This window comes from Elaeis guineensis, chromosome 10 (assembly GCF_000442705.2).
Source record: "Elaeis guineensis isolate ETL-2024a chromosome 10, EG11, whole genome shotgun sequence".
NCBI classification, from domain to species: Eukaryota; Viridiplantae; Streptophyta; class Magnoliopsida; order Arecales; family Arecaceae; genus Elaeis; species Elaeis guineensis.
The window spans coordinates 1,843,683-1,870,761 of NC_026002.2; the positions used below are offsets into that span (position 1 = coordinate 1,843,683).

General features: G+C 39.4%; 2 protein-coding genes across 4 annotated transcripts in view; one reads left to right on the top strand and one right to left on the bottom strand.

The window, feature by feature from the left end:
* The first annotated feature begins 457 nt into the window (after window positions 1-457).
* LOC105053234 (aspartic proteinase NANA, chloroplast) lies at window positions 458-2,564 on the top strand. Its single transcript, XM_010934327.4, has one exon. It carries the CDS (start codon window positions 478-480, stop codon window positions 1,831-1,833), a length of 1,356 nt encoding a protein of 451 aa, XP_010932629.1. The 5' UTR covers window positions 458-477; the 3' UTR covers window positions 1,834-2,564.
* A 6,858-nt stretch (window positions 2,565-9,422) lies between these two features.
* LOC105053233 (transcription initiation factor TFIID subunit 2) overlaps window positions 9,423-27,079 on the bottom strand; it is a 48,629-nt gene continuing 30,972 nt past the window's right edge. For all 3 annotated transcript variants that reach the window (XM_073244522.1, XM_010934326.4, XM_073244521.1), the window contains 7 exons: window positions 24,253-24,339; window positions 19,139-19,228; window positions 12,276-12,331; window positions 12,042-12,132; window positions 11,798-11,966; window positions 11,545-11,728; window positions 9,423-10,791 (listed from right to left, as the gene is read on the bottom strand). In XM_073244522.1, coding sequence (XP_073100623.1) covers window positions 9,717-10,791; window positions 11,545-11,728; window positions 11,798-11,966; window positions 12,042-12,132; window positions 12,276-12,331; window positions 19,139-19,228; window positions 24,253-24,339 — 1,752 coding nt within the window. In that variant the 3' untranslated portion in view covers window positions 9,423-9,716. The remainder of the gene's footprint in view (window positions 10,792-11,544; window positions 11,729-11,797; window positions 11,967-12,041; window positions 12,133-12,275; window positions 12,332-19,138; window positions 19,229-24,252; window positions 24,340-27,079) is intronic.

Sequence of the window (27,079 nt, forward strand, 5' to 3'; positions counted from 1 at the left end):
CTCAATTTCCTTAACTAGTTATGCTGTTTCTTTTCAGTCAGCTCGATTCCCTAATAGAACTTGAATTCTTCTAAGTTACCGTAATTTCTATTAACATTTTATCCCAAATTGACTTAATCACATCCAATTTAACCGAATTCTACCTATAGAAGTAAATTAAAACCGATCCAATTCAATTTTAAACCTAATTTAGCTATTTTAAAATTCTATCAAATAAGCTCACTAGCCCCGCAATGCTAGAATTTGAACAATAGGATTCCCTCACGGTCCATATTTTCCAGATTTAGCTTTTTTTTTTTCTTTTTTTTTTGGACATCTCTACTGTTAGTCTGTTATCAAATAATGCTGCGATTATTCTCCATTATTTTAATAATTCTTAGTATCTCTTAAAAATTTATAATAATCATTATTTAATCATCTCTCCGTTCTCCATCCTCACCATTCCTTCTCCCTCCCTTCCCACCTCCTCTACCCACCATGATTCCCATCTCCTTCCTTCTCCTCCTCCTCCTCCTCCTCCTCCCCCTCCCGATATGTGCCTTCCTTGCCACTCCCACCTCCCAAGCCCAGGAATACCTCAAGCTCCGCCTACTCCGTAAGACCCCCCTCCCCTCCGCCCGCCAAGCTCTCGCCCTCGACTCCCTCCGCCTCTCCTCCTCCTCCTCCACCACCACCTCCTCCTCCGTCCCTGTCGTCTCCGGCGCCTCCTCCGGCGCCGGCCAGTACTTCGTCGACTTCCGCATCGGCACTCCTCCCCAGCGCATCCGCCTCGTCGCCGACACCGGCAGCGACCTCGTCTGGGCCCGCTGCTCCCCCTGCCGCGGCCCCTCCTGCTCCTCCCGCCACCCACCCGGCTCCGCCTTCCTCCCCCGCCTCTCCTCTTCCTTCGCCCCCTTCCACTGCTACGACCCCTCCTGCCGCCTCGTCCCCCACCCTCGCCATTCCCCCCGCTGCCCCCGCTCCCGCATCCACTCCCCCTGCCGCTTCCGCTACTCCTACTCCGACCGCTCCTCCGCCACCGGATTCTTCTCCCGCGAGACCGCCACCCTCAACGCCAGCTCCGGCCGCCCAGCCCGCCTCCCCGCCCTCCCCTTGGGCTGCGCCTTCAACGTCTCCACCGGCCCCAGCTTCGGCGCCGCCCGCGGTGTCCTCGGCCTCGGCCGCGGCCCCATCTCCTTCCCCTCCCACGCCGCTCCCCGCTTCGGCGCCGCCTTCTCCTACTGCCTTCCGGACTACACCCTCTCCCCTCCCCCCACCAGCTACCTTCTCGTCGGCGCCGCCCCTCGCCACCGCCACCAAAACCTCTCCTTCACCCCTCTCCTCTCCAACCCACTTTCCCCTACCTTCTATTACATCCGCATCCTCTCCGCCTCCGTCGACGCCACTCTGCTTCCGATCGACCCTTCCGTTTGGGCTCTCGACCCCACCTCCGGCGCCGGCGGCACCGTCATCGACTCCGGCACCACCCTCTCATTCCTCCCCGCCCCCGCTTACGTCCAGATCCTCCGCGCAATGACCAGCCGCCTCCCACGCGCCGCCATCGCCGGCGGCCCGCCGGGTTTCGACCTCTGCGTCAACGCCTCCGGCGGGGGGGTCCGCCTACCGAGGCTGGGCTTCCGCCTTCTCGGCGGGGCGGAGCTGGCCCCGCCGCCGGAAAACTACTTCATCGACACGGCCGAGGGGGTTCGCTGCCTCGGGCTCCAGCCGGTGAGTCGGACCGGCCCAGGGTTCGGCGTCATCGGCAACCTCATGCAGCAAGGCTTCCTCTTCGTCTTCGACCTCGACCGCGCCACCTCCCGCCTCGGTTTCTCCCGGACCGGTTGCATTGACTGAACCCGGCCCAACCCCAACCCGACCCCGGCCCGACCAATCTCTTGATCATTTTAAATTATTCTTCAATTTATATATATATATATAAATGGTCGATGCCGTAGGGCTTCCCAAGAAGTGATCTTGGGAGGGATGGGTGCGTGTCAGGGGGATTGGAGCTGGCCACCTTTTGGGGTTCTTTTTATTTAACTTTGTTGCCATTGGATTCCTCTTCTTGGAGAGACAAAGAAAGGATTAAAAAAAAAAAAGGGAAAGGAAAGGAGAAGGGAGAAAGGAGGGCAAGTAAGCTTGTTGTGTACTGGAGTGAGAGGAGTCACGAGATGGGGAACTTGGAGCAGACAGGGACAGCGAGGGCTTATTGTTTGTTTTTATTATTTCTAGTTTCTTCCTTTTTATCTCCCTTTTAACTTCTTGCAGGAATTGGGAACATTCTTGCATGGTGTCATCCAATGGGCTTTGATGAGAGTGTGTGGGAAAGATAGGTGGGTCTTTGGTGTGTGTCTGTCTGCGTTCCTGTTCATTGATTCTTTACTTCTTTTGTGTGCTTGTGGAATGGAGGTGAGCTTGTGACCAAAAGGACAGGAAAGATGATGACACCTATCCTTGATTCCCTGTAGATGTGGAATGGTAATTAATGGCTGCATCTGTACCCTTTTCTTGGCTTTTCAGTTGATCAATTTAATGGTAATCATAACTGCCCTGGCTGTCCGGGGCTGCTGGTTGGTTAAGCAAAATCACTCTGCTTCCATAATTATTTCACTCTATTTTTGTTTTCTTGCTGTTTGAATCATTTATTATCAAAAATCCAAATAATATTAGAAATAAGTAGGTAATTTGAAGTTCGGTATTTCTTTACAACTTGCTAATTTGAGATTAGATTTGACTAATAAATAACATGAGTTTCTATAGAAATCTACTTGTAAATTTATATATATTGCATTTCATTAAAGCAACCTGCTCTGAAAATACTATATTGTAGGCCAATCGTCGTGTTTGTGCTGATCTCCCATATGACACCATCATGATCTAAAATATTTGTATCTTATTTACATCTTTTGAAATCTTTGGTTATACTTGGCATGTCTATAATTATTTTTGTTAAAAACAAATACTGTTCTACATTTGTAGGATCACATTCAATGATGTAAGATGTATCCATGCATTTTTAGATGTGTTTATGGTAGCATTACAAGATAGCTTTATGTTACTGGACATCTAAGTCCCATTGAAATGTTTTTGAAGACTTGAATGGTAAATATGATTAATCAAGAGAACTAAAATCTTGTTTCTTATTTCTTATATATGTTACTGATATGACATGAAATCTGTCTATCGCGGATGGACACATGGCAAGTAATTTAAAATAGATTTGAATTTTGGGCAGTTATAATTCTATTATTAAAGCTCATTCTTTTGTGGATAAATATTATTAGAAAAGTTGGTCAATTTTCTCATTGACCAACTTATTCATCTTCCAAAGTTTTTTATGATGAATAAGTTACTTTTCATAGATAGCATTTACTTGTGAAATAAGAAAACAATCTTATCCATTTATGAGTAGTTAAATCATTTTCTCATTAGTCAGTAAAGTAGATATTTAATTTTATTTTTAAAATTTTTTGATTTTATTTTCAATACTTTCATTATTCAATGTCCAATAACTCATATTTACTTTCTTCAAACTTAAAAAGTATAAAGGATATTATAAAAAATATGGATAAATTTTAGCAACTTACTTAGGAAAGTAGTAATGCAAAAGAACATGGATATAATAGATTTCAAAGTTATTTTCATGTGTAAAAGAACATAGATAAATTATTTTTTTATTTAAATATTATTTGAAAAATATTTATCTATAAAAAATATAGGATAAATTTTTTACTCATAAAAGAATAGATCCTTTAGGGGATCCAAAAATGAAAGAATGGTTATAGCATATTTGAATTCCTTGCTAGATCTAGATTAAGGAACAAAGGCAATCTTTTGATTTCTGCCTCTAAATTATGATCCATTCTCCCACACCAACATAAACAGGCTCAAGAGATCTTTAAAAAAAAAGCATTCAAAGGAAGAAACTTCCATAGCTCAAAGCTTCCATGATAAAATGTTCTTTATCTCTCATCCATCATTTTGCAATTCTTAGTTGTAGGTCAGCAGGTCTATAGATTGTCGAGGCTGAAGTGATGGCCGAGACCAAGGTGAAGGTTAAGGTCGAAATGAAGATCGAGACCAAGATGAAGGTCAAAGTCAAAGTGAAGGCTAAGACTAAGGTGAAGACCAAAGCTAAAATGAAAGCCAATATCAAGATAAAGGCTAAGGCTGAAGTGAAAGCTAACACTAAGGTAAAAGTCAAGATCGAAATGAAGGTTGAGTCCAAAGTAAAGGCCGAAATCAAGGTGAAGTTCAAGGCCAAAGCGAAGGCCAAAATTGAGGTGAAGGCTGAGGCTAGTTCAGAGGTCAAACTCCTAAAGATCGAGCTCCCAAAGGTCAAACTCTTGAAAGCCAAACTCCTTAGGCCAGCTTAAGAAGGTTGAGGCAAAAAGATAAGATAAAACTACCGACCTAAGAAGGTTGAGGTTAAATGGTCGACATGAGAAAGTCGAGGTTAAACGATCGACTTGAGAAGACTGAGATGAAATGACCAATCCGACAAGATCGAGATTAAAAAGTCGAGATTAAACGACTAATCTAAGAAAGTCGAGGTGAAAACTGATCAAAATCAAACTAACTAGAATAAGATAATATTCTATACTACTCTAATCTTCTCTTATATCTTCTTTTTATTGATATTATTGCAAAGTCCTTTCTGACTTAGACATCGAAGAGTTCGGTTAGAGTATATTCTACAAACTTTTTTTTCTTTTTATACAAATCAGCATCTTTATATGGATTGACCAACACCCTCCAAGTCGTCATAGTCAGGTAGGATTTGGGCATCAATAAAGTGGCACCAAAGGAAGGGCTCGAGAATGTATCTCACCTTCTTCCATCAAATCTAAGCAACTTTAGCAATGAAAGTTGAGACCGAGGTGAAGGCCGAGGCTGAAATGAAAACCAAGGTCGATGCAGAGGCCGAACTCCCAAAGATCATGTTTCCAAAGATCAAATTTTCAAAAATAAAAAAAAAAAACTCAAAAGATCGAACTCTCAAAGGCTGAACTTCCAAAGGTCGAACTCCTAAAGCCAATTTAAGAAGGCCAAGGTAAAAAGATCAAGGTCAAATGTCCGACCTAAGAGATTGAGGTGAAACAATCGATCTGAGAAGGCAGAGATGAAATGACTGACCTGAAAAGGTTGAGATGAAACGACATATCTAAGAAAGCCTAGATGAAATGACTGACTTGAGAAAGCCAATGTGAAAAAACCAACTCGAGAAAGTCGAGATGAAATGACCAACCTAAGAAGGTTGAGTTAAAAAGACTACCTGACAAAACCAAGGTAAAATGACCGACTTGAGAAGGCCAAGGTGAAAGTCAATTAGAATGAAGCTAAGCAAGACAAGGCAATATTCTACGGTACTCTAATCTTTTCTTATATTTTCTCTCTTTTTTTGGTACAGGTGGGTGATCACACGACTCTAATGTGAATGCAATCCATAAAGTCAGAAAATAAAAAATCCTACAAGATCCAAGAGCATCTCTATTTCTGTCGTCAAGTCCAGTCTCTGGTATGCTCAATAACATAAGAAGCAACCCAGTTTGCCATACTATTTACCTTCCGAAAGACATGGTGGACTGACACAATGGCAAACTCTCATAGGGAAGTTCAGATGTTATGGAGAAGTGGATAAGCCTCCAACTATCTCGTGTCATCCCGAATTCAGTCGATAACAGTCACCGAATCGCCCTCAATGCATATCCTCTCCGTTCACAGCTCCTGTCTGGTACAGATAATGTCCGTCCAAGTGACTCGAAGCTCTACACCTATGATGGAGGACTCAAAAAGATATGATCTTCGAGCTATCAGTATTTTGGCATCCAGCTCCCAAATAACAAAGCCAGCACCGCCCGTACCATCTCCGACACTGCCATCAAAATTGATCTTAATAAACTTCGAGGATGGAGGCTCTCAAAAAATGAAGATAACCTTTCAATTCACTGCAGGAGTAGCATGGGACTCCTAGGACTCGAGGGCATCAAAGGATGAGCCGATAGCATTAAAATGGTAGTACTCCTCAACTAGACCCATAACTCTCTCCAGCATCCGATGTGTAGGCACCATCTCAGCATCGAAGACCAAATTGCTCTTAAAAAATCAGATCTAATAAGTGACATACGCCATCCCCTCCAGGTACAGATCGGCCCTCCATTCCTTGGTCAATCGCATCTAGGAAGAGGCCCAGCTAGGGACCACCACTCGCCTCCAGGGTTGGCCTCCCATCCTCTTTCAAATCAATCTCACTCTCGAACAATGTAGGAGGGCATGCTCCATCAACTCCTCCAAACCATAGATCAGGTAGGAAATCAGAAAGTTCATACCCCTATTCCTGAACAACATGCGCGTCGGAAGCCAGTTCCAAGCAACCTTCCAAATAAAGAATCTGACTCTAGGATGAGCAGCCATCCTCTAGATCCATGCAGTCTCGATCCTTCTGTGTAGTACCATCATACGCCTTGAAGAGATCTCTCACAGGGATCTTGGGGCAGCAAAAACGGCCCATACCATCAAATCTTGGATCTGATGGATAGGCATCGGGATGGCAAGAATCTGATCAGCAAGCAAATCGTCAAAGAGACAAATAATGTCCTGTGCTCTCCAAACTCTACCGTCAGTAGCTAATAAGTCATAGACTGGCAAATAGTCATCCACCTCCATGCTAATATAGATCGGCCATCTGGAGAGAGGCAAACCAGAGATCTAGGCATCCTAGCATACATCAATCGATGCCCCATCCCCACTCAACCATTTAACCTAAGCCAACATAATAGGGCACGGGCACAAATCTTCCTCCAGATGAAGAAGCATCCACGAGCAGCTTATATCTAGGACTCCTAACTCCACATTCCGTACTGAGCCTTTATCATCCTACTTCACAATCAGTCGGGCTAGAGAAGAAATCTAGCTGCATAAATAGTAAGCATAGCTTCCCTCCTCTCCAACATGGATTGAATCCAAGGCTCCTATCCCTCATAAGCTGGCAGACCATCTCCTAGGATACCAAATGGAGCCTCGACTATCATATCTAGAGCCCCACAAGAAGTTTCGAAAAAGCTAATCCAACCCCCTGAGACAAGAATTCGGCACCACTATATTCGCCAAGAGATAGATCAGAATAAAGCTCAAGATCAATCTGGCGAGAATCGTCCTATTCATCATGGAGAGAGCATTGGCTTATCAGCTGTCGAGGAGATCCTAGACCCGTTGATTACTATTATTCCAAAGTCCTTGACTTAGACATCGGAGAGCTTGACCAGAGATAATCTGGCATGCTTTTCTCTTCTTTTTGTACACAGATCAGTGTATCTCCATGGATTGACCACTGCTCTCCAAATCATCATAGTCGGGCAGGAGTTTGGCATTAATAATCGTAATTATGAATTAAGGTTGGGACACTATATCAAATTGTTCCTTATTGTGGTTGGTGGTCATAAGATGATGTTTGTTACATGCCAAATTGGTACCTCGTATTGATGGTCGAGTGCACTACAATGCACTGGTAGACTACCTAGAAAGCCATGTTTAATTGAAGCCACACCTGTCAAGTTAAACAATATCATCATCTTTCCATAGCCCTTGCAATTTTTTTGATCAAACCAGTCTATGTTAGCTAATAGGAATCAAGTTACTTTTATGGCCGAACTACCTATTCCAAGATAGGAATCTGCTACTTGGAACCGGAGAATAACTAATTTGGGCAAATAAAATTAATCAAACAAAATAAATTCACTAGTGGATGTCATTGTGTTGATGAGCTATATTTACATACTAAACAAATATAAATTATGTTTATGATTTTTCTAAATGGTTTGAAATATGTGTTTAATATCTGACGACTAAGCATGAGTGTTTGATGATGAGTTTGATAGTGTGTTAGCGTTATATGCTTTTCTCAGAAATTAACTCAACTTGATGTATAATATGGAGGGACGGTAGTAAATTATCATGCTATCACACAAAGGGATACATCTCATAATATTCTAATGTTAGGAATTTCGTTGTAATAATACTTTCCTAGGTCACTTACAAGTATAGATATATAGGCCATTTAAGATTTAATAAATTTGATCAATAAAGTTGATCAGTCGTATACATATACCCCTTCGATTTGAATTCCACATCTAGCCTACTAGCACATTCCACGTGCCTTGCACGTGATTTTGCATATTCCAAACCAGGAAGGATATCGGGAAGGATACGAGGCTGTGCATATATGTGTAAATTCACTGATTTGGTTTCTGAAAGATTGCCGAGGATTTTTCATAGCGTATTGAGATTTTGTAAGATTTTCGTTGGTTCAATGAGAGGGGTGTAAGGATTCATCTTCCTTTGCATGAATCCACTGTTGGATCATCCACCGGTCGCTTTGAGATCCATAAGATGGATAAATGACAAAGTTCAGGGTGCTTTGAGCTCTGTATGGTGGGTGATCCAATGGTGGATTTGTGCGAAGAAAGGTGAATGCTTCTTTTATGTGGAAGATACAAACCCGGTCCATGTGAGAGATGTCTTTGTAATTCATATGTATTTGTTCATGTTACGTTGTAGAACCAATATAAAGGGTTCTGGGGCTCATTGTTTAGGTCCATTGTCAGACCCCTACTAGCGCAATCACGTAAGAAAGCAAGTATGGGCCTACTCTATGACTCCCTCTGTGTAACGAGAAATTATTGCATGCACCAGGTGCAAATAAACCGGGGCAAATCCCGGAGGATACGCAGGGTGGATAGCGCGCAATCGGGAACTGATGAAATACAAGGGGTAGTGTAGATCTGACGCGGCCCAATTGCACCTGGTGCATGCAATACGGAGGCATGTGGGACCCTCTCTCTTACGTGAAAGAATCGCTGGCCGGATATAACTAGCACCACCACACCTCACCTCACCTCAGACAACCCATTTTATGACTACCATAAATACAACGCCAGGGTTAGGGAATCGAACACAAATACTCGCACCTCGTCTCTCCTCTCTCTCTCATTTTGATTTTTGTCAGGGTTTTGAAGAAACTCTAACAAGGGCAAATCCAAGTAGGATTAAGCCGCAGCATCAAGATGAGAAGCTGTGCCACTCTGAATGGGAGTGTGGCTACGATTTTCATTTTTCAAACCTTCCATGTCATTGAGAAAAATTTTTGTGCAATATGATCGACCCCGGAGGCACAGCCTTTCCAGTGCAATTCTCAATCTACCATGATTTCCACTATACCGTTCCAGGAGTTGGATTTCCGTTGACATGGACGCTTGCACTAATTTCCCCTCGATTCCCATCCCGGTTCAACGAAGCGGAGAAGGACGAGGCTGGATCTCCGGCCTTTTGGCTGCTGGACCAGTGAAATTGATGTTAAAGCAAACACATGATGAGTACACTGCCACTTTTGCTGGATATTAAAGAGGATTTATCCACTACTATAAACTTCAACCGAACAGCATATATTTAGAGAACAGAAAAAAAAAAAGGGGGATTTTCAACCATTCCTGAAAGTGGAATATCCAAATAAAATGGTCCTACATTTCTAAAGGTAAATATTCACTTACAAAACTACAGCCTCGCCTTACAGCTAGTGAAGCCAATTTAAATGCGTGAGTCCTCCTCCACACCTGAAAAATGTCGGTGTGGAATAATTTGGACTAAAACCCTACACTAAGGAGGAAAACTGAAACGCAGACAACAAATCTTCATCAGTCCTTTTGACTGTACATTCTCTTTTTCACGCCACATGGCGCCATTCAATGATTAGATGTTTCCAAAACTCGACTTTTAATTTTAATCCTTACTTTGGGTGCCAAGCTGCTTTGTGTGTTTTCACTCGTTTCTCTACTTACTGAAACATGAGGTTCAACACTTTGTTCTGATTTCTTGGACTCCCCAATAGCTGGTGCTACTTGTGATTCTACAGGTTTTGCTACGTTTCGCAGATCACGTGCAGTCCTTTCTTCACCCTTCTGCATCTTTGCCAACTCTTTCTCCATCCTTTTCTTCTCCTTCTTCAGACGCTTCCTCTCCAGATACTCTGGGTCATCTTTCTTGTTTGCTTTATCCTCTCGTTTTCGCTTTTTTTCCTTGTCTTTCTTATCCTTCTTCCTTTTCTCTTTTGCCTCCTGATCATCCATGGGCAATAGAGCTCCATCTCCATCATGTCTGCCAATAGAAAAGGTCTGAAGACTGCTAGTTTTCTGGGCAACTGCCTCTCCATCACTTACATTGACAACAGGAGATAACTGATCCTTGGAAAGCACATCTGATCTTGAATCTGCTGTACACTGCAATTCCTTGCCAATCTCATCTTTGGAAACCAATTTTGCACTACCAATGCTTGCAGTCATCCTAGATTCGTGACCATGAGAAGAGTTAACCTCTTCATTGTTTTGATTGCTCACGTTCAATGGCTCATTTGCGCCTCTTGTAGGTGCATCTACAGATACAGAACTGCATGGGCCCAATTCCGCTTCATTTTGTGCACCTCGAGAGTGGTCCATCTGATGATCAACATCATCTGCTTTACTGGATGATACAGGTTGCTTAACCCTGATCTTTACAACATTTTTTCTTTCACTGCAATTGGAAACAGTATCGGCTTCCTTGGCGGTCTCTGCAAAAGGCAGCACATTAGAAACAGGATCGGCATCCTTGGCAGACTCTGCAATGGGCAGAGCATGAGGGGGGTTCGTATCCCTGAGAGGTTCCTGAGGTTTTGATATCTTTAGCTTTAGGGGTGCAGGCCTAGACAGCTGTTCAGTACAAGTTTCTGCAGCCACCACTGGATGTACATTGATTTTTGGAACACCATAGAGTGTTGGAGACCTGAGGATGACAAACAGTATTGTTAACATGAACAGTTGAAATTTATACTGCCAGAATCCTCTTTGCTCTTACTGCTGATTTTTCAATTCTTGCTCTAATCCATACAAGCAAAAAAATAAAAATTAATTAATTAATTAATTAATTAATAATAATAATAATAATAATAATAATAAGAACAACAACAACAACAACAATGGAGATACAGAATATGCAACCTTTGAAAAAAAAAAATGAGCACACCACTATCTTTTAACATTTTTCTATTTAAGAATTTAGGAATATTGAATGTTTTAATAAGCAAAATCGTGCCACTACATTTTCAACTCAAGCCAAACCAAAGTGCATTACAGAAAAATGCAAGAATCTTATCTAACACAACCATTAACAGCATTCTCCAATTACAAAAGTACAGTAACATGAAATTGGACACAATCAAAATCTTATATGCAAAGAAGGTTTTTTCTGGTAACAAATTTGCAGAATAAAGTGCTTGATGCATCTATCTTATTGCTTCATGAGTCACATTACAAAATTTAAGCAACAAATATCAATTATAACTGCTTTGTTTTGAAGGCTAGTTTGCTAAAAAGGTTTAAAAAAATAAATAAATGATTCTGCATTATTTCATGTTAGCTTCTGAACCCTCTTGGAGTAGTTCAGTTCATTTTTGATAGGCCATCTACTCAAACAATTAATACATACTACTAGTACACTTGACAGAAGGAAAATGGACAAGTGGGAAATGTTCCTTACCTCCCAACAACAACCTGCAAAATGCAGAACAAATGATGCCGAAGGAAGACATTGTTGAACGCTTTTCTGCTTGCAAGCAGATGAAGTAAAGCAACAAGAGTTGGACAAGCTATATCACTATCGATTTGAGACTCGACATTTACTTGACACAAATGCATCACATGCAGAGCCAGCTTTGACTGTCCTGTAATTAGTGTTATGTTAGCATAATTTATTTAATTTATAACAACGAAAGATCTGAATAATGCCACACCTCGAAAAGATGGCTCTTCCTCTAAGAACTTCATGAACAAGCACAGAGCTGCATCAAGACCTTTACAGTAGAACTCCAGATCCAGAAGTATCCTGTTTGCTTCCATTCGAACTTTCCATGATGTTCTCATGATGTTCCGAAATGGTTTGATAAGTTCACAGACACGATCCTGAAGCAACAAAATGGCCATATAATGCATAAAAATTTTTAAAAAATATTGTTACTAAGACAGAAGACTGCTTACGAGAGGTATAGAGGTTGACATCTTCAATGCAATCTGTGCAAGGGTGCGAATGCAGCTTATAGTCAAGATTCCATTATAGCTGGGCATTAGGCTGAGAGAAGCAAGATAGGAAACAACTGAGGAACTTTTAAATGACTTCATAAACAATAAATGTAATTGGGGGTAGTTTCTAGCAGCAAGTTCTCAGGCTATATTGTTCATTTCTTGATGCACAATGAATGTACATGGACACACCTGTCAAATTGTAGTAGCCGATCTACACGCTTGAGAAGAGATGATAAAAGAACAGCCTGAAAATACACATAGAAACCGATATATAATAACTGTACACATATAGAAAGGAGAGCACGCAGAAAATACACATATAGAAAAGAGCACAAATTTCATCAAGCAAAATTTCTAGCAATATATATAACTATACATCATTTATGACTTTATAATTGATAAAAGGCTGAAGATAACCTTTCATATTATCTTCAAGAACATTTTTTTTTTTCATATTTTGAGACATTTTTCATTGGCATTCAAATAGCTTTCAGCACCAATTGATAACCCATTTACCCCTATAACCATCAAGGTACCAACTAATTGGGCTTTATCTCCAGAGTCGCTACAATATTTTCAAATCCTTCCCGCAATTCTCATGCAACGTCAACTCCTTTTCTCCTAAATCTTTTGACAGATTCCTTCCCAAAAGGGCCTCGTTGTTCTACATGCCTATAACATTTCAACCGGTCTTTCATCCTGAACTAAGTTTAACTCTTACAGCCACTCTCATATGCTTGTTCCTAATTCTATCCTTGTTTATTTTACCACATGTACATCATTTTCATTACTGCTGCATTCATCCTTTCTTTTTGGGCTATGTAATGTCCGCTATTTTGAACCATAAACAAAGTAAATATCATTTCTCTTTTATAAACTCTCCATAACATTCACACAGTATGTGTCAGTCACATAACACTCAAGAAGCACCTCCAGTTCATCAACCCTACTCTAAATCTATAATACATGTCTTCATCTACCACTCATCTTCTACACAGTACATCTTAAAATAATTAAGTGAAACATTTTGTGAATTTTTCTGACCATCAGTTATGATCACGGTCCAACTTCTTTCTTTGACACTAAAATTGAATTTTATATGCTTTGTTTTTGTTTTTCTAAATTTAATCCCTTATCCTCTAAGCCTTCCTCCATACCTCCATATTACCATTTATCCTTTACTGTCAATCATGACAAATATGTCCGCAAATAGCATACACCATGGTACATCCTCTAAAATATCACCAGAAAATTCATTTATAACATCTAAAATAAAAGCATAGAGCTGATCATTGGTGCAAACTCAAAGTTCACTTGAAAGATGCGTCATTCCAATAAGTCCATGCACATCACTACCCCATGAAATATGTCCCTAAATAATTTTCATGCATTGTTTATGCACATCTATCTTTCCCAGTGCCCATTAATTACCTTTGTTGTTATGCTTCCTCAGAGTCTATTAAAGTTCATAGCAAGATATGCTCACAGCAGATTAGCCACAGAATTGTTGGAGGTTCATGATACCAGAGGTTCTTACTTATGGAAAGGTATAGGAAAGATCCAAGATATATACCTCATAAGCAGCTGCTTTAATCTTGCAAATGAGACACATCAAATATGCAGTGACAGGTGGGATGTGAATGCACCCTTCAATCCAGCTTCCTAAACTTGTTCCAAGTTGCTTCATATAGGGATGCAAGAGTCTCAGATTGTTGGAATGGCAGAAGCTGGGGGTTATTCTTCAACCAAGAACCCACCATGAATTGAGCAGAGGAAGCATGCAAATTGCATACCCTCCTAAGAGAGGTTAGAATTGTGGAACAGCCAACACCATTATATGAAGACCAGGAAAACTGGCGTTTATTCATTCAAATCAACCAATGCTCTTATAAATCAGGAAAGGGTAATGTGCAAAACTGCTAATGTAATTTGGACGATCAAGGCACTCCTAAGGGCCCGGATTTTCTTTAAGGAATCAGCTTCTAACCAACGTTCACCAAACCGTCCCGAACCGAGTGACTCAAAGCATTCCAAGCCGTACCGACAGCAAATCAGAACACCGGACGAGAGAAAAAAAAAGGAGAGGAAGAGAGAGAGGGGAGAGAAAGAGGAGACAACAACGACGCCGAAGGACCAACAGTGGCCCGCCGAGGCCGTCGGAGGGCCACAGAGGCCGCTACGGCTCGGTAACACCCGATAGAACATTTAATTGAGAGAGATAGAAAGAGAGGGGAAGCGATGGTATCAAAGGGACGCCGCTGTAGCCACCGAGTGGCAGAAAATGCACCGACGGAGTTGCGAGCACGGAACAGAGGTGACCATCCCTATTCAGTTCATTGTATTTTTTTTAAAAAAAACAATGATGAATAGTGAAGCCACCAAATGGGTTTGCCAGCTTCACTGTTTCAAAATTTTTTTTGAAAAAAATCAAAGAAACAATGAAGTCGGCAATGGATATGCTGGCTTCACTATGGTCAAAATTTTTAAAAAAAATCCCATGAAAAAGAGATGATCACCCCTATTTCATGCCCACGGCGCTGCAAGCTGCGATTACACCATCCAGCAGCCAGCCGAACGCCCTCCAGCTTCCCCTCCCTCCTTTTTTTTACCTCCCTCCTTTCTCTATCTCTCTCTCGGCCAATATTTGGAGGAAGTGAAGGCCTTGGTGGCCCTTCGATCGTGGCCGCAGCCCGCCTATGGCCACTGCTGGCGTCTCCTCCAACCACCCTCTTCCTCCCTCCCCCCTCTTTTCCTCCTCCCCAGTTCCCTTCTCTTCTATATTAGTTCGTGCCAATCCAGTCCAATACGAACCCATACCGACTCATACCGCCGGCCGGCTAGCATGAATCTTGGTTTCGATTTCACGGACCTTTTGACTAAAGACAATCTATCTCAACAGAACATATAGGAGATCCTATTTGCACTTTATATCAAATACAGCACGATGGAAGGAAAAATATTCCCCAAATGCAATTTCATCAGACAACTATGCAGTGGGTTGTTTTGAGGCTAGGGCATCTAGAGAGAGGACTAACATATGCATATATGGAATGATTGGATAGAACAGAATGTTAAGAAAACAAATGCCTAATATAGGATGTGTTGGTCTCCCTCTACTATGGACCCTCTGGAAGAAACAAAATACAAGAGTTTTCTCACCGAACCAAAACATTGCAGGGGAAACACAAAGGACAATTTAGGCACAAGGGGCACAGGAAACAAATTGGCTTTCTGCATTTAGGCCATATTAGGAGTCTTCTAAGCAATCCGCACAACAAATCCTTTTCAACCTCTCCTGAACCTATGACCTTCCCCCACCTTCCCCTCTATCACTTCTTCTGGACCCCTGCAAGATTGTACTTACTCTCTATTTGGTACGAATAATGGATTGGAGAAAGGATACATGAGGGAGAGGACGGAGAAAGGATAGATAAGGGAGAGGATGGATGGATCTTCCATTCATCCTTTCATATATATTTGGTGAATCATGGAAGGATAGATGGGAATGATTTCCTCCTCCATTTGGTATAAAAAAAAATGAAAGAATAATAGATGACGTTTGTATAACATTTTTATGAACTATCCTTTGATAAAAAATATTATTATTATAAATTTATAATATTTATTTATACCTAAAGAAGAAGTCAATGTATAAACTTAAAATCTTTATAATTTATAATTATATAAAAAATATATAAATATTTAATTTTAATTTTACTTTTATAAATAATTTATAAATTAATTATTAATGAATTAACTTATTTATATGAATTATATAAATAACTAATTAATTTATAATTTAATTTAAATAGTCAATTAATTTTTACAAATAGATAGTTAAAAATAAGAAATATAAATAGAAAAATGGAAGATAATTCTAATTATTCAATTATAATTATGTAAATTATGTAGTAAAATTAAAATAATTAGTAATAAAATTTAATAACATAGGATTAATAGTATAGATAAAATAAAAATATATATAAATAATATGAATGAAAAAGTGAATAAGTGTTATGGTTTTGTCAAAAAAATTAATAAGAAATTTTGTCAATGTAAAAATCCATCCATCACGTCACATGCTCCATCCATCCTTCCTACATCTTCCTGATTTGGGATGATGCAAATTGATGGGCCAGAGTGCAAGGTTTTAAATCCCATAGGACGAAGTTGTCCTGATTTCTCCATGAAATGGGATGCTCCGCAGTCCCGTCCTGTTCTGACGGTGGTCCCGATCATCCGACCCAGTAGATATCCTCCATCTTTCTTTTTTTCTTTTCTTTTTTCTTTCTTTTTCTTTTACCTTCCTTTCTTTCCTTTCCTTTTTTTTTCTTTTTTCTTATTCCTTCCTTTCTTTTTTTTTCTTTTTCTTCTTCTTTCTCTCTCTTCTTCCTTCTTTCCTTCCTTTACTTTTTCTTCTCCTTTCTTTCTTTCATTTTTCTTCTTCTTTCCTTTCATTTTTTCTTTTTCTTCATCTTTCCTTTCTTCCTTTCTGTCCTCTTTCTGCTTCTCTCCCCATGTGGATGCATTTCGAAATCCCAACCCTATCCCGATTCTGTTTTCTCACAAGAACAGGACGAGATGGTCGGGATTCCCCATGTCCCGTCGGAATGCAAAATCTTGTCAGAGTGGATGGGCAATCCCTCCTTTTTATCTATCTATCCTAAAAGATTTTGAACTAAATAGTGAAGGAAGCTATCCATCCTTCCAACCCTATCCATCCTTCCTCTCGTGACCCCAATCAAACACAGGATTAGTTTGAATTCAATTTCAGCCAAATGTAGGCACAAGTGAGGCAGCAGGGTCATCCAGCATCGCTAGAGCTGTCGTTGTTTCCATCTCAGCAGCAGAGAGCTACCGCTGAGATGGAATTCAGCTAGATGCCATGCTAGAGGGAGGGAACTAGCTCATTTGAGAACAAATGCATAAGGATGAAAAGAGGATGGAAAGGAGCGAACGCATGCCTAAATGGAAAGTTTTCTAGAGCTCATAGTGCATTATTTTTCTACTCAAGTAGAGGGGTACAATCATGGTTTTTCCTCACTTCGAAAACATCAAACGAACACCGAACTATAAACTTTTATTCTGGAATCTTGAAAAACTAGAGTAACATCCTCATACCATCGTATTTCAGAGAATCCAGATAGGACCTTAATGACATCGCCAGCTTTATTTTTTCTTGGGGGAGATTATTGTTATGGTATGATGAGATGATGAAATTGCAATATTTTTCAAGCTTGAACAGTAATTTAGCTTTTGCCTCAAACTCTGTTTTTGATTTTCTGCACCCCTCTTTGGTTCAGGCTTTTTATCATCTAGTTCTTCAAGCATACAAGCCTCTACTTTTTCAGGAAAATTTTCTTCAGTCCCAATTTTCTAGGATTGTCCAACATATTTAATTTAGTTATTATCCTAACCATAGCACATTTTTTCAACTTCAGAATGAAACTCATGTTTTCGACCAAACTTGGGTATGCCCCAAATTTTTCTAATTCTTTCGGGGAAAAAAAAAAAACCCACAGAAGTTCCAATTTGACCCCTTATTCCTGCTCTTTGGTGACAAGTCCTATCAACCAATGTTGAGATTTTTAACTTCATAGTTGGATTTTAAACAAAAAAATATTTTAACAATGCATTACATCAAGCTGAAAAATCAATACTGAGCCTTAAATACCCACGTAGACCCTCCATCAGAACTTATCATATATCATGCTCTTAGAAACACATTAATATTATAAAAGGTCCTCCATTCTGACAAGTCGCTAAAGGCTTATAATACTACATACCAAGGTTTTAAATTTCGTGGGACGGAGCTGTCCCGATTTTTCCATGGAACAGGACGCCGCCATCCCGCTCCGTCCTGACACTTGGGATAAAGGATGTCCTAAGACGTCCCGATTGGGATGCTGGGACGCTAACGGGATAGCCCTGTCCCGACACATAGGATGGTACCCTATCCCGATGTCCTGCGGGACATCCCACTAAGACCTGAAACCTATCTACATACATAGCACACACTATATAAGATGAATAGATACATATATATACATATTCATATGTTTTACCGTATACTTAAATGCCCAATGCTCTCAATAGAAGCCATTTTGTGGCTAGACGCCCATGACCAAACTTTATCTCATAGCCACCAATCAGATACTTTCTTCTTTTGAATAAACCTTATGCAATGCATGTGGAAAATACCCATAATGTGAAAGCATCCAAGTCCAGCCACATCAGGTCTGACACTAGGTCTTTCGCACAACAATCCTGAGCTAAGGCCCACATATGGCCATCAGCCCTTTCCCACCTCTCCCATCCACTTATGTCTCTCCTCTCTTTACAGACTCAACTTTAATCAATACATCCCCTTGGTTAGACTTCTGAAGTTTGGGCCCAGAGAGATAAAAACAAGCTAAGAAAGTAGGAATATGTTTATATGTAAATAATAGAAAATTTCATAATTTCCCAGGAGATCACAGATATCCATGTTCTTTTCACATGCATTGCAAATAGAGTTATTCCTCTCAGCATGAATTAATGATTTACAGGCACATGCAACACATAATCTAAAGCTCACTGTAAATCAACAACTCTTTAATTCCTAAAATGTTTATGAATTGTATGTAATATAAATCATTGATTCACCATGAAAAACTTAAAGTCTTAAACACTAATTTATCATGTGCGCTGCAAATTTACATAACATCCATGCATGGAACACATACTAGGGTATACAACACTGCAAATTGAATAGAAAGGTAACCAACAGACAAGCTGATCCAATATTTTCTCACTGAAGTCTTCTGTGAATAAAAAATCATTTAAAAAATACAGAGACTAAGCAGAATTTATTAGTTGATAATAATTTTTATCTGGGACAAAATCAATCATGCAACTAAAGAACAGCATGGAAAACTGATAAATATAAGAAAATAACCAGATGTTTAAGCTGGACACAACACATCAACCATAGTAAACAAGCTAAAATATGAAAAAAAGAAAAGATACAGAAATGCTTGATGCAATTATTAAGACTAACTGTCTAGACAAACCTGCTGACCAAATTCAAGTCCACCTATGGATTGAACCAAAGCAGCAAGCCAGTAGACATCTGAATAGGGGTTCCCATTGTTATCATTGTACTGAAAAGGAAGGAAAGGAAAGTGTTTAACACGCATACACGGACACGCGCACAAAGTAAGCAAAAAAGTAACTTAATAAAATAGGCTATAGCCCCAACTATATAGAGTACATGACAGTAAGTACATCATAGCTTTATTTTTTTTTTTTTTTTTTAAGTAACTATGCAAAAAGTTAAGACCAAATTGCCAACTGAGTTCACAAATAAGTGTGTCCGTAACATATTACAGTTAATGAAAGTTTTGAGAACTAATTCTGATTTCAACTGGGCCAAATGAGTTTTGTTTGCAGCATGTTTAGCTCAGAATGCCAAGTTTCAACAAATAGTAGCAACAGCAGCAGTAGTGACTGAAACCACCATTTTAAATTTCAAATGAATTGACCAGTTTGATTGCTTACTCAGCAGTTAATGCAGTTGGGTTGCATCAGAACCTATGACTCTCCAAGCACCCGTTCAACTTGTTGAACCAGCAGTTCGACCATTTTAACCATCTTGTCCACCCAATTCTCCACGCATTAATTGGTTAAAAATGGAAAAAGAAAAAGCAAAGAGGGCCAGATTCCCGCTTGAGATCTTTCCTCTCTATCTTAGGAGAAGGGCTGTTGTCACTGAGGATGAGGGCTGCCATTGCTAGATCTGCAAGAAGCACTGGCAACATTTGAAAAAGAAAATCGGTTTATTAGCTAGACCCTCTTCCCCTTCTTCCTTTTTTCCACCTCCTCTTTTTGGTTGATTCAATAGGGAAATGATGATCCATGAATGAGCCTTCTCCTTCACTTCCCCCTCTGTATTCTTAATTCACTTCTAAATAAAGAGGCAGTTGGGACCTAGACCAGCAATTACAGGGACGGGAAAGGGATTTAAAAGAAAAAAGCAAACTGAGGTCACTCACACCAGTAACTTGGAACTCAGCAACAAAAATGGTTCGTGTCAGGTCACTTTTTGTATTATTTATGTCAGAAGGCTTTTAGCATTGTATATGTCAGTTTTGCTAAATGTGATTAGTTTCAGCAGAAACTGAACAAAGTCAAGCAGTTTATATATCAGTTTCGACCAAAAACAATCTGTTTCATCTGAAACCAAGATATGCTGAACTGGTACCACCGGTCATATCGGCCGGCCGGCAGTATGGATCGATATGATTTCATACCATACCGAACCGACGAAGGCAAACGGACCCGAACCGGAAGAAAAAAAGAGAGAGAGAGAGAGAAATAGAGAGAGAGAGAGGAAGAAAGAGAGAGAGAGGGGAAGGAGCCGGCGAGGTCCGGAGAGAGAGGAAAAAAGAAAAAGAAAGGGGAAGGAGCCGGCGGAGCCGCCAGACGGCCTCCGGCTGGCCGCCGTGGTCGTCGGAGGGCGCAATCCACGCGCACGGCGCCGCGGGCGTGAAACAGGGGCGTCGCCCCTATTTTGCAATTTTTTTTAAAAAACCTAATTTTAAGTCGGCTTCATGATTTTTATATTTTTTTTAAACAAATCCCTTAAGTCGGCAACTAGGTTGCCGACTTCATAAGTTTAAAACCAAAAAATAAAAAATAAAAATCGAAACAGACGGTCGTCTGTTTCGAAAAAGAAGAGGGCAGAGCCAGTCTATTTCGAAAAAGAAGAAGAGGGCGGAGCCACAGTGGCTCCGCCCGCTCGACTGCCCTCAGGCCGTCGGCGTCGGCTCGCCAACCACCGGAGCCCTCGCGACGAAAGCGCCGTCCGTCCGGTAGGTCCCTCGCCCACCCTCCGAGCGCTCTCTCTTTTTCGCTCTCTTGAAAGCCCTATCGGGCGATACGGAGCTCGAAAGCCCTCCGACGGCCGCAGCCGGCCACCGTCGGCCTCCGGCAACTCCCACCTCCCTCCCTCTCCTCTCTCTTTCTCACTTTTTCTCTTTTTTCCTTTCGTACCGCCCGTGTACCGAATTTACCGGCCGAATCATGCCGGTTCTCCGCCGGTCCGGTACGATACAGGGTGTACCGGCCGGTTCGGCATGGTATGGAAAACCTTGTCTGAAACACTTCGATTTCGACCAAACATCCAAACCTTGACCAATGGAAATGAATCCATATTATAAAGCTGTTCTACATATTATTAGGAAATTAATTTTAAAAAGCAAACCAAAAAAACCAAAATTTTCATTATCCCATCATTATGGGATTGCTGTTAATAATCACAGCATGGTACAAAATTTTCTAAAAAATTTGAATCATTACAAAAATTTAAGGCAAAACAGAAAAGCCAATCTTACCATGTTGCAAGCAATATGACACTTTGCAACATCAACTTCCACCAAATAAAAAAAGTATTCCAACAAAAGAGTAACAAATAATGAAACGAAAAGTGCGCTGAATAAGCATGTCTTAGTTGATTGTTACTTTATTGAGAAACTAGTAAGGCCCCATTGATAAAGATGAATGCAAGGGATGACAACCAATGATTTAAAATCAAGGTACAGGCCCACACTGATCCGCGGCAGGTACATGCCTGGTTCAAATGAGAGGGGAAAGCAAAAAAAAAACAAAAACGATGCACTGAGCAGTACTGGATCAGTTGGCAATCTGGGGACAGAGTACCCTGCACCAGTCACCATTAAGGGGCTGTTGCAGGCAGCACTTCAATCCTTGATTCTAACCACTGCTCCATCAAGTTAGTTCCAATATCCAGACAAAAGGCCAATGCATTTATCTTGGAGGATGTCTCTATGTGTATAAACATTTCCTACAAATCCACTTCAAGCCAGGCATCTTTTGTGTCCTTGAGATGAATGCTTATAGTTATAACCAATTTACGAACAAGTAGATTAAGCTCAATAATAGGTGTCCCTTCAAGAAAGACAGCTAGGTTGGACAAGAAGATATGGCTAATCACATAGTGATTCTCCAAACCTATGAACAATGGTAAGCAAATACAATTTAAGTACCTCAATATCATCCTTGAGAGAATAAAGGAATTTGATTCTTTCCCAAATAGGGCACTAAAAACATCAGGTCAAATAGGACATCAGGATCAGCATTCAGATGATCAAAATGAAAATCCTCCCATAGCAGCTCTTTGATCATCCAAGGAGTTGCTTGAGTAGATAACTCCTAAAGATATGGAATTTGCAACAATGAGACTTTCCATTAAAAAACCACAACAACATATAGCATAGGACAATTTAGGCAATGGCCTGCTTATGTGTTAGTGGACCTAATAATTAGGAAGTTTAAGGTTCTGCTCCCCTTTATGCTTGCTTCTCATCACAGAAAACAGGGATTTAGTGGGTTGAAGGAGAAGCAAAAGCTATTTAGGTCTTTCCCAGGTTTGGAGACAATGTTGGTGTTAGGAAGAACTTTTTTAAAAACTTAGGATTAAAGTGGAAGAGTTGGTATTGATATATAATATAGTTTCAGGATATGGTTCAGATTTCAGCAAACTAAGAGAGAAGAATAGACTAAGAAAGGGAAGACAAGGGGAAAAGAAGGGAGAAAGAGAGGAAAAGAAGGCACTAAATAGAAGTGGAGAGAAGAGAGCAGAGGAGAGAAGCTTTTCTCAATAATACAAACTCATTAGATACATAATTCAAGGCTATCCTCTGACACTCTAAGCAACTGGATAAGGGTTCAAATAATCATGCACAAATGTAAGCCCTTGACTTTGTAAACATATTTAGTGGAGCCACCATCCTCAATGAGAACTGATTAGAAAGAAGCTCCACCCATATGTATTGAAAGATCTGCCTTATATGACATGATTGAACTCCAAGGTCTTAACACTGAAATGAAGCCAGTCTACCTAATTCCGTTGTCTTCATTGTCCAATACTGTGATTTCCAAACAGTGCCAATTTCAAAAATTCCATAAGCAATGGTATTGTTAAACTAGACATCATGTTATTGCCAAAAGATCACCACAAAGTTGGTCACCGATTTTAAACACGATACATTTGACAACAACTTATTGAACAAAGTGAGCATATATGAACAGAGGGATGCTCGAAGCACAACATATTCAAAATAAGGAGAAGGAAAAATTTGCTTGTGATCAATGACTCATGCTATGGTAAGAAAAAACAACAGCTTGCATAAGTGTTATGATAATGAGTCAAAATAACTAATATGGAAACCACAGCATCAAAATTGGTTTATAAAGAATCAAAGTAGAAAGGTTGTTGGGCATGATCATAAGACCTACAAATCTCTAATCATAGCATCAAAGTGTTCAAATCAAGCATATTAGATTTAAATGAATCAAAGGACCTGATCAGGCATTAGAATTTAGAAACTTCGATTGTCTGTTGACAACCTAGCACAGAAGGCTGAATCAAGCATTGTTCATTTTGCCTAAACTACTAGTCTTGTCAGAGTTTCCCTTTTAACAAATATATGGCTACATATAGTTTAATTTGAGATATTTAAATATTAGTAAGTCATGTCAACATCTGTTAACTCAGCTGGTTGGCGCTCCTTTCATAAGGGATTGCACTAGAGGCAGGTCCAGGGACCCTGGCCGTGGCAGAATACCACCTCATCGCTTTTAAAAAAAGAAATAAAAATAAAATAGTGAGTCATTCACATGTAATACTAAAAGATCAATAGTATGTTAAATTTATATTTTGGCCTATTGCCCCTCTAATGAATTATCGCATTGTTGAATATTATCAATATTGTCTCCTCAAGATTTAAGAATCATAGGAATAATAAAAAAAGAGCAAAAACATTAAGACGCCACAAAAGATGGAACCATTAGATCCAGAGACTTTTCTGTTGTCATAAAAATATTTTCATGAAAGCAATGGGCAATATGATGGTGTATCAAGAGGATAAAGCTTTTAGTGGCACAGTATAGTGTTTATCATATGAGACTTTCTACAAGAAATGATGAGCAGAAAAAATTATTAAAAAAAGAAGGGGGAGGGGAGGAGACTGAATGAAGTACATAATTACGTGCTAAATGACAGATTGTTATCACCATTAATCTTACGACATTTTCAAATGCCAAAGTCAGGTTCATAAAATATAATAAGAGAAAACATCTATCATCAGTAGGTTCTCCCAATTACCTTCAGCAACTGTAAAACAAATTCAATTGCTTCTCTTGGGCTTTTCTTGTCCGCTGCTCTAACCAAAGATACTGCATGTGGGATGGCCTAACAGCATAATGAAACATGAGCAAACACAAGCTCTGTCACATTGCTAACACAATTTGTAAGAACTTAATGTATCATCAAACAATTCTACAGATTACACACTGCACCATGCAAATAAGTTCAGCAAAAGTTTGCATGAAAATAATCCTCCATTTCATTAACCATCTTGCAACATAATTATAACACTGAACACTACAAATTAAGGTCAAATATAGAATGGTTTGAAATTTCAGCAAAAATTAAAATGACACATTCATTTTGAACTAATTCTGGATCAAACATATCAGATATTAACCCTACTTTGGGGAACATCAACTTGTCTGAGTCAAAGTAGCTGAAGTAAATTTGGTTCCTCATCCCTTTGTTCTATTTTCTATTTTCTTTTCATTAAAAAATACTTCAAAACTGCAAAATAGCACTTTCAAATTAGAAGTTTAATGTTAATATACAAGAAAATGAATAGTTATATATATATAGATATTGCAACATTCGGGTATGTTTTGTGCTGAAGGCTTTTATTGCTGCTTTCAATATTTAAAACTTTTATTTCTAGAGGAAAATGTTTTTTCATACAAAATAACAATCTTTATAATGAAGCACAACTGTAACAAATGGTGGATTTCGTAATAAACTTGTCTTAATTTCTTGTATTAATTTACTAAGCATTTTAAATAAATAGTAATTTTCAAATTTCACTAATTAGAAGCCTAATGCTTATGAGAGTCTTTATATTGTTCTCAGTTACTCATGATGCAGTTCATACTTCCCTATTCATTCTTACACAAGCATTTTAATTGTATCAACTTCTCATACTAAGGCATCACTATTTGTAATAAATTATCAGAAATCAACATAATATACTCTAATGCAGTTGTTATGTTACTAATTGAATTATTTTTCAAAACCATTTTCACATTTAAATATCAAAATTAAGACTAAAATAAGTAAAATTATAGTAGAAACGACAGAAATATTTAAACTTCGAGCTACAAACTGAACATAAGTTTTAAGAACATTATTTAAAAGGTTTACATTGCTAAAATCAACTGTAAAAATTCAAGCGAGAATTAAGATAGTAGTAGAACACAATGAGTCATTCTAACATGTATCATCATGAGTACATCAAGCACGTAGATATGCATCTAACTCCTGAAAATGCACTTTGCATTTTATGAGAAATTACAAAAAAATCTTGCTCGTTTAATGAAAAAAATTTAGCTAAAGTGCACCCAAAAGAAAATACTGTCAATTTCGGCACTTCCAGCAACCCCTATGAAGTATTAGTTTCAAGTTCTATCCCCAAAAAGTAAAACAATTCAAAGAATTGGAAAAAAGATGGAGAAAATACATGAACCCAGGAAACATTATCACACAATATTTTAGACCATTTTGTGTAAACTAGGTCCTTTATTAAATAGTTTCGACAATTACAAGGTTGAAGTTAATATTACACATGAATAAAAATTAAGTATACTATTTCCTATTGTCGACAAGTGTGTGTAACTTGCTTTACCTTCAGTTACAAATATCAAAATAAAACTCATTGAATTTGAGCATTATTTTAATATTTAAGAGGCTGCAAAATCAAACACATGCAGTCTTTGATGTTATATTTATTTTACATAAGAGAATGTTATTGTTCTGCAATGCTTGTATCTAGTTTCATATTGGTCTTTATAAAGTACTTCAGTAGGGTTTTTTCGGACATCTCCACTTGTCAAGGGTTAAAATTACTATCTCTACCTTTGACTCATGAGGAAAGAACAACCATTAGAAATTGATGCCGTATATCCCGACATTTATAATTGAATAAGTGAAGATATGATAGCTGTAGACACCAAAATAAAACTCAAAAAAGGAATGTATGGCTAGTTTCAGCTGAAATAGGCCAAGACCACAGATATGGGACTGAAATTGGTCAGTTGTCACTGAATCTAAGTGATGCTCCTTAAACTAATCAAAACCCAAAACTGGGGACCAGTTTTGGTTTGGTCTTGACCAAAAATGATCCATTTTGACCAAAAGAAATTGTTTTAGCTGAAACTTAAAAACTTGGATCCAGCACTTCTCAGATTTAAAACTTAAACAAACACACCCTAATAGAACTTCAGTCAACATCCAATATCTAGACCACCTACAAAATCTTAAATGCTCAAAACATGACTTGGCTCGTCCTGAAACCTGGAGATGCACATAAAGATCAACCTAGAGTGCATATGTAGGCTAAGTCACCAATTTGGCATTAGGAAGGTTGAAGAGGGTGTGGATTAGACCAATTGAACCTTCAATGCCACAAAAGAGAGATTGTTTGGGGCCTATTAATAGGCTTGTTTGTGGGGAAAAAAAGAAAGAGGAAAAGTTTTTGCAGGGCAAACTGCCACTCCTCATGGTCGAGACAACAGAACCAGCAACTTTTAGGACTGCCCACTAGCCTCACCCTCGTATTTATCATGAGAAAGGGAGCAACCACTGGTGCAGGTGCCTTACCACCTGATCAGTTTACAGGAGGAAAAACCCCACAAGAGTGTGCCTCTATGTTTGCGAATATATAGGGCAGGGCATCCCCTTAACCATCTTATCTCATATTTCTCATTGTCCATCTTACTCGCCTCAGTCTCAAAATATTCTCCCTTTCCCATCTCTTTCTCTAAGTTTTTCATGAGAAAAAAAGAAACGGTTTGAAGAAACCCAAGAAGGCTTCTTGTTGAGAATAAAGATTCTAAGCATAATGGATTCTAGA